This window comes from Sander vitreus, chromosome 19 (genome assembly GCF_031162955.1).
Source record: "Sander vitreus isolate 19-12246 chromosome 19, sanVit1, whole genome shotgun sequence".
Lineage (NCBI taxonomy): Eukaryota > Metazoa > Chordata > Actinopteri > Perciformes > Percidae > Sander > Sander vitreus.
In genome coordinates, this window is record NC_135873.1 from 18,656,342 (window position 1) to 18,665,045 (window position 8,704).

At 41.6% G+C, this 8,704-nt stretch overlaps 1 protein-coding gene across 1 annotated transcript; it reads left to right on the top strand.

Moving 5' to 3' along the window:
* Window positions 1-2,586: 2,586 nt before the first annotated feature.
* On the top strand, window positions 2,587-6,262 carry LOC144534437 (histone H2A.Z). Its single transcript, XM_078276362.1, has 5 exons — window positions 2,587-2,696; window positions 3,009-3,086; window positions 3,212-3,325; window positions 3,410-3,539; window positions 5,951-6,262. Exons 1-5 carry the CDS (start codon window positions 2,694-2,696, stop codon window positions 6,010-6,012), a joined length of 387 nt encoding a protein of 128 aa, XP_078132488.1. The 5' UTR covers window positions 2,587-2,693; the 3' UTR covers window positions 6,013-6,262.
* The last annotated feature ends 2,442 nt before the right edge of the window (window positions 6,263-8,704 follow it).

Consider the following 8,704-nt stretch of genomic DNA (forward strand, 5'->3'; position numbering starts at 1 on the left):
AGATGTCGCCACTTGTTCTTGAGGTCTTGGCAGACCAGTGACCCAGCTGTGAACAGCTCGGCTGTTTCCCACCAAAACATGTTTTCTGTTTTTGTTTCTACTTGAGTTCCAGCAGGCAGAGTGACATCACAGTCAGTTTCTCACGCTCTTTGTCCATCCCTTCTTCCTCTGAGCTCTCCCTAATCAGACCCCCCGTGTGTTGTGGAGACATTGTCGGTTTTATGTCCCTTCTCTCTAAGGTGCAGACAGAAATACATTCACTGATCCTCACAGCTAACTGCTTTACATGCTTTCATTAAGTGATTAAAGGAGGGTTTCTCTGTGCTCAACCTAAATCTCAGTTTAACACGTGGATGTAGCAGCAGGATTTCTTGACATCACAGCTGGAGCCAATCAGAGTCCAATATAACACTAGAAGTAAAGACATCTTGTGTCAAGCAGTTCAACTTTTGAAATGAATAATATTTGTATATGGTGGTAAAGAACACATGGAGAAAAAGACTTCCAAACCTTCAGAAATAGATCATCAGAAGCTCAGTGACAGAGTTCGCAGAGACTGGGCGGTGACGGACAGTAACTGAGAGAGAGAGAGAGAGAGAGAGAGAGAGAGAGAGAGAGAGAGAGAGAGATACTGCTGAAAGAGGAGTATGCCTGGGAATGAATGGTATGAGATTTGGACATGACCAGCCTACCACCAGCTGTGCATGTTGTACCAGACACACACACACACACACACACACACACACACACACACACACACACACACACACACACACACACACACACACATTTTAATCTTTTTGGCCGGATGTCCGTCACTTTCCTCTTAATTTGTGTTAGCGTTCTAAACTCTGGTGGATTTCTGAGGACTATGGTTAACTGCTCCTCAGATCTCTGTTAGGGTAAATCCAGACAGCTAGCTAGACTATCTGTCCAATCAGAGTTTTCTGTTGCACGACTAAAACAGCTTTTGATGCATGTTCCACCAAAACAAGTTCCTTCCCGAGGCTATTTTGCAGAGACACCGTGGCTTAGCACCGCCCAAGACGATTGTGATTGGTTTGAAGAAATGCCAATAAACCAGAGCAGTTTTTCTCCCATCAAGGAATGATGTGTCGACTAGCCAGACCCTCCTCCGCAGCTCTGTGCAGGAAGGTCTGGACATGCCAGACTAACATCAGGCTAACTATAACTCTAGTATGTGATCATACTAACCACTGTCACTAATCACTAGGTAATGTGGACTAAAAATAATAATAACACATTCAGCCTCAGACACTAACATTAAAATAATAGGCCAACTTACTTAAAGTACAGTATATAAATGTGTAAATGAAAATGTTTCAAATAGTTTTTGTATATATTGTATATTTGTATTTTTGAATATATTACATACATCAAATGCATGGAACTCACAGCAGTCCAGAAGGATATTAAACAAACTAAGCAACAAGGAGTCCTCAAACTAATTCTACTGGGGCCCCAAGAGTTCAGTCTAGCTTTGCAACTCTGGAAAGACACAGTTATTGTAGGCCCAGTTTAATATGTAACTTCATTTTATACAATATATGTGGTACGGGGTCCCTGCTCCATCTCTCCTTCAGTAAAAGGGTCGTTAACTTAAAAACCGTTGAAGACCCCTGGTTTAGAGTAAAGACTGCATGTGCAACCATGAGCATTCCACTGCCCTCATGTGGCCTCAGTAACAAACTACAACAGGACAATACAAACACAGTGAGGAAATGGGACAGAAACACGTCCTGCTTATTTAATTCAAGCCTTCAGTTTAGAGAATTATTGACTGTAAACATATTCAAGTGTGTAGAAGATACCAGTGTGAACAGACAGGTGGGCTAATATAGGGTTTGACAGAACATCCAATTGCTTCTTTTAGGAGATGGGTGCTTAGCAAAATAAGTTTTAAATCTAAGAAAATTACATAAATCAGGAAAAGCATGCAATGACAGTAAATTATTTGCAAGAATGCTACTTTTTGATTATGAGTTTTTATTTTATTACATATTTGATAAAGAAACTTATTTTTTTTAATCATACAACATTTGCATACAAGTTGTTGCCGCTGATTCTAGGAAGTTGCTACTTTTCCCTTAAATGGGTAAAAAAAAAGAAGATATTATCATTATTGGATAATATGTTGTGTATGAGATGGACCAAATGTTAAGGGTCCACTGTGTATTTTGATAATATTTGTAAGCAGTTTTCCTGTCGAGGTTCAGCCTAATAAATGGGAACTTGTCCAAACAAACAAATGTTGCCAATATTTTCCCTCAACATAACAACTTCAGATACAGATTCTTTCGGTTCTAAATTGAAAATAAATAAATAAATACCTATGGAAAAAAAGTTTTCAGAGTTTTTTCATTACGAAAAAGACAATGGGAATAGACCATGGAAATGTCAGAAATACATTACCCAATATTACGTAGAACGAAAATTACCAACATTTCTCGAAAAGGGAGGTCTTTTCTCATTCATTGGCTGAACGCCAAGGCAGGAAACACATGACGAAATATGATTGGCAAGTGCGGTCCCTGCAGTTACCCGGATAAAGATTGGCTATATAATAGGGACAATTGAAGGCGGGGGTTGTAGTCCAAACCAGCAATCGGTACTTGGTAGCAAGCTACTCGATTTTGTGGTGCAGCTTCAGAAATTATTTGTGGCTTTTAAATATGGTAAGCAGTTCATGTCGTCTTAGCGACATATCAGGACGGTAAACTGTGTACACTAGTGGTTTGTTGGCAATACATGTTACATATCCGCTAGTGCATTTTGGTGAATAGCTATCTATTAGCCGCTAGCGTTAGCTGTTGTATTAGCTTAGCATGCTAGCTAACTTGTCGTTACTGGGCGAGCCAATAGAATGTGTACAGAATGCAAAAAGGGGCGGTTAAAATTGTCCATATTTTTGGGTAATGTTATTCCACGGTAATATGTGATTGAGCGGCTGCAAACTCATTAACAATAACGTTACTCGTGTTTTCCAGGCTGGTGGTAAGGCAGGTAAAGACTCCGGGAAGACCAAGACGAAGGCTATCTCGCGCTCTCAGAGAGCAGGACTGCAGGTTTGTCCGCTGAAATTAATTCATTGTGCTAGCGTTACTACAAGCTAATGTTAACCAGCAGAAGTTCATCACCTCGGCTGGTCGCCTCTAGCCGTCAGGCTAACGAACCCTTTGTTTTTCTGCAGTTCCCAGTGGGTCGTATCCACAGACACCTCAAGTCCCGAACCACCAGTCACGGCAGAGTGGGAGCCACTGCAGCGGTGTACAGCGCGGCTATTCTGGAATACCTCACGGCCGAGGTAACGTTAACGCCAGCCTCGTTTATCTCGCACCTTATCCCTATCAGAGCCGATGTACATATCTCAAGTCTGGCTTTGTTTTAGGTTTTGGAGTTGGCAGGAAATGCCTCCAAGGATCTTAAGGTGAAGCGTATAACCCCCCGCCACTTGCAGCTGGCTATTAGAGGAGATGAAGAGCTGGACTCGCTTATCAAGGCCACTATCGCTGGTGGAGGTAAGGAACGTGTGTGTGGGTGGGTGGCCCTTTGGTTGCCCTAGGCAAGATTGAGTTTTGCGCCCCCAAGTCTCGCATTGCCAGATCACAGTGCTGTGTCAGCGACAGAGTAGCAATGTATGTTTATTTTAGTTTCTAGCTTCCATCTAAGTTGGATGGCACCAACATTTGGTCTAATCATAACTGGCCTGGCAACCCAAAGGCCAGTGCTTTGTTTCCAGATTTGTGTGCATGGTGACTTATGATGGGGGAGGTCTGGTGGTCCACCCCCTGAAAATTTTGAGCATTAAACACAATTTCCTGCATTCAGGTGAATTTTTATGCACCTATTTCTACCTTTTTTCTGAATCAATTTAAAGGGAAACATAGATTACAGTCCAAATATAAAAACATAATGCAGTAAGGCTCTCAGACATTCTGTATTGCTTTCATCTATTTATTCTCCTGTAGATCGACTTTTCTAATTATATCTGAGTCAGCACATGTAGCCTAGCATCATTTACTCCCTTCTCTTTTGCGTCTTTTGTTGGAAGTAACCTCCTTAAATGTGCATATGACAATTATTCACCTCAATGATACATTAATTCATTTTAATGAATTAATAAACCCCTGGACTGTAAGATTTCAGATGTGTTTGAGCAAGATTTCTGCTCATGTTCAAAACTTTGTGCACATTCAAAATGTATCTCATCTGTGCTCTCTGAGATTTGGAGGAGTTGTAACATTTTGAGAAAAATAAAGTGATAATAGGCTATTACAAGAATAAAGTCACTATTTCAGAAAATAATCTTACCTGCATCATAGCCTGCTGCGCATTACGTGATTGCTCTACTGATACCGTAGATCTCAGACCGTCTGACAGACTCAGAGCCCCGTTTGAGACTCTGGTCTCTAAATGAGACAGTTTAGGGAAGTGGCTGTACGTTCCTCTACATCGGAGGTGGAAACTCAAAACTACAGCAGAAATACACGGAGCACAAACGGGACATCTGCAGCAGCATGTCGACAGCAGCCCTTTGCGTGTCCTTTATAAACCTGAAGCTGCACAGACCACGGAAGACGCGCTGCAGCAGCTCCGTGGTCTGTGCCGCTGCTCGTCTCTATTGTTAGAGTGGACGCTAAGCGACGCACAGGTCTGCTTCAGAGCTCCGTGTGTTTGAGTCTGACCCATAGACTGGAAACGTTGCATCTGATCAACAATAAGTTCAATCTAATCGGGTTGACAAACGTCTGGCTGAGGGGGCTCCCTAGGATGATCATGTTTAATAAACATGTTTTATTTCACTTGTCATTCTAATTCTATTATTAAAGAGAAGTAGACCTAAGGGCGACACTGTGTGTGTGCGTGTCGTTATTGCGATATTCAACAATGATATCCCATTTTCCTCAATGTGCAGCCCGACTCCTGGCCATTGTGGTCTTGTTAAACAATGAGTCCATATTATATACTGTAGGCTTGTGCCGGCGAGCGATCACATTATATATCGACGATTTAAGCAATTTTAACTTACTATCAGAACTAAGATGTTATAAAAAAAATCTCTAGAATCTGCACCCGACTGTTCACTTGGCTGTTTCTGGAGTGGCAATCCCACCCGCTAAGCCTGTCAACCTTGGGGAGAAACGCCACTTTTTTTTTTTAAAATGCCTTTTTGTTTGCTTTTTCCAACATTTTAAATTGTTACGTTTTTTCTTCTACACATTTTCAGTGCTTATTTCTACATCCCATATTCCCTGATAAAAAAAAAAATTGAAAACAGGTCATTGTGACCCGAAGTCAACACAAGGGTTAATCAGCACGGGTGAATTTTTTTTTAAATACTTCTGATTGTAAACCAATTTGCCTGACATGATGGGCTGTGCTTCCTTGGGACAGTCACTCAGCCCAAGTGCTGCCAGGCAACAGGAGCTTAGGTCAGGGCGGTGGTGGTGGTGGGGGGGGTGTAGGTAGGTAGGTAATGTTTACCTTGTGCGGAGCCTCGTCTCCAGCATGCCAAACAACCTACAGTTATTACATGTACTTAAACTGTAGGCGGCGGAACATGGCTCTTTCTAAAACGAGGGTTTGTGCAGGGTGTCGCGCTAGTGACAATCTGACACATCAGTGGTCTGCAGGGATTTAACTCTCCCTTATATTATTGGCTAAGCGAGATTGGAACCTCGACTGAGGTGCTACCACATACTATTGCCACTTTTGCTAATATAAACTATAAAAGAGCGAGCAGAGCCATACTTGCAGTGGAAGCACAGCATAACGGTCCAAAACAAAGATTACATTCACAGGATGTGGAAATGTCTTAAAAAATCCTCGTGTCGAGCTTGTGTTGCTGCCTCTGGATTTTCTGATTATCGACTAAATTAAAGCGCTTTAGCCTGCGTTCACACATCACATCCTGTCCTTTTGTTTCCAGGTGTGATCCCTCACATCCACAAGTCCCTGATTGGAAAGAAGGGCCAGCAGAAAACCGTATAAATTGCTCTGGAAGTTGTGCCATCTCAGGACGACGTCTGCATTAAGTGGTTAAATGTATTTTTAGATTTAGGAGTTATTTGTATTGGTGAGCTTGCATTTACTCACCTGGGGTATTTTTTTAAAAGTGGCTTCAGAGAAGCTCATTTTTGTGTTTCTGCTTTTTTTCTTTTTTTTTTTTTTCTGGTGCTGCATTTTTTTGTGTTGCAATTCCATGTTCAAAGTGGTGTTTTAATAAAGCTCTAACTGGGCATTTGCTGTTTGTTCTTTCAGTTCTTGCACTTTCATGGGCTCTGTTATCATGTCTACACTGTAGGTATTCAGTTGGCTTCTCCAGTATGGATAGTGTACATGTGTTTGGCTTTAGTGGTCTTAATCTTCCCAGGTTGAAAGCATCCACCTTGATCATCAAAAGACTAAGGCTACCACAGCCTGCAAGAGTCATGGCATCTTAAGCATGTAAACCTGTAGTTGCATAACTTGAAAAGCATGTTTTTTACATCAGTTTACCCCTGGACTGACATGAACTGGGAAAACCCTGTTATTTCTGGATTGCTGAATAAAGACTATAGACTGGCACAGTTGAGCATTTTGCATGTTGTGTATGAAGGCAGTTTAACTGCATTCCTGGTTTCAAAGTGCGATGGTTAAAATTATAAGTATGAATAGTGTATACAGGTACTTATTTGTGTTTCTTTAAATCCAATCAGCTAATCAACTATTGGAAAACGGACAGGACAAAGAAGAATTCGATGGATGTTTAAAAAGCAACTTGAAAGGCACAAAAGCTGGTTACTAAAGGAAATGTTCTATTAGTATTAAACATTTTGGGCAAGTGCCTCATATTAAAGACCAGGTGGTCATCCAGTGTTATATAGGACATTTTAAATAAAACGTGAGTATTTGGTAACCTATTTACAAAGTTTAATTCCACTGTAGAGAAATATTTGCTTTTTCAACATATTTGAAGGAAGTGCGACTGGGCCATTTATTCAACACAAACTATTGGAGGCATGACATTTTAGTCTAGCTGGGAAGTGTCAATCAAATCTTAAACCAACTTCCACCACTAGATGACGCTCTAACACCACCACAAGCTTCCTACTGTGTAGTCCCAACCATGGCTCCTATTTTTCTCTTCTATAACTGAGGGCAGGGCCTGTTTTTAATCAAGCATCAGATGCATCCTGAGAATGATGGCATCAGTTATCATTTAGACACTAAAAGAAATCATGTAGATTCAACAAATTGAAAATACTGACAGGTAGACCTATATTATTCCAACATCCAAAAACATGCATCATTCACACTAAACAAGGACAGTTCATGCTGATCCCGGACAGTAGAGAAGAGACTTGTGTGTCCCACAATGCAACTCTAAGATTCAAGAAGTGTGTTATGCTAGTAGCGACTAATGTAGCCTTTAGCAGTGATGAGAAGCTACAGAGGTCTGATTAAACTCTAACTCCACACCTCCAGACTTTTATTTGTTTTTAATTTGTAGTCCATAGCCCCAACTGATGCTGACTCAAGTGACATCACTTGAGGACATTTATCAGACTTCACACAGCTCCTCAACACCTGGAAACACTTGGATGTGTAAAATCGGTTGAGTTCTCTGTTGAGAAACGATGCACTTTAACATCCCTTAGTGAAATGAAATTATTTTTTCAGATTTTTCATTTTCAAAAAATACCCATTCCTTAAGTGCTTATGTACTGGTCCAGTATAGGCTGAAATATGTGCCACCAGAAACTGAATTTGAATTGCTAAACTTCAATAATTGCATTGAAAAACTGAATTTGAATCACATAATGTGAAATTGCATTGCATTAAAAAACTGAATCTGAATAGTATAATTTGAAATTTATTAAAAAAATTAAATTTTTATTTGAAGAATGTATTCGTTTCAAATCGAGCGCAGACCGATAGAGTTCAGTGGCGCAGGATCATCAGCACTAAAGATGACTGTTGTGCATGTGTATGGATGTTCGAACGAAAGAAATGAAGAAATAAATACAGCAAGGGATACCATTTCACAGGTGAGAATGTGTTATATGATATATATGCCGCCTTCGACCTGCAATCTGAGCTCCAGCGGCGGCGGGAGGCAGAGAGTTCCGTGGCCGGCGGCAGCGTCTCTTCCCCCGGGCAGGAACACAGCTTCGCCTCGCTGCTGCGCCGGTCCCCGCTGATCCAGATGGGACCGGCCAAAGACAGAGTGGTGATCGGGATGATCTTCCTCGTAGTCCAGGACGACCTGTACGTATATTTCGGCGGGAAGTTCCACTGCCTTGCGGCCGGCGGACTGAGAGAAACTACAGCGGGGCAGCAGAGTCCGTCTGCGGCTGCAGGATCTGAGCTCACTGCCCGCTTCCTAGGAGCCAAAACCGACATCACGCTGCTGGAGGCCCAGGCCGTACTGGAGAACCAGAACCAGGACTGAGCCGAGCGGACTGTCACAGCCTGTTGAAGTTTAAATCACAGGTTTCCTAAGTCTGGTGGAACTCGGACTGTGGACGACGAAACATGACTTTAAGTCTCGTTAAATAAATAAATACATATGCAGAAATAAATGAATAAACAGTGGAGGAGTGAGCCTGGACATTTCAGTCTGTTTAAACTTCACTTTGAAGCAGAAACTCTTAGTTCAGAAGGGTGAAGTTTCCGTTTGGACTCAGATCTGATTAATTAT

Coding starts and splice junctions, on each gene's coding strand:
- LOC144534437 (XM_078276362.1), top strand. Junction 3,087..3,211: donor CTCAGAGAGCAGGACTGCAG/GTTTGTCCGCTG, acceptor GTTTTTCTGCAG/TTCCCAGTGGGTCGTATCCA. Junction 3,326..3,409: donor TGGAATACCTCACGGCCGAG/GTAACGTTAACG, acceptor GCTTTGTTTTAG/GTTTTGGAGTTGGCAGGAAA.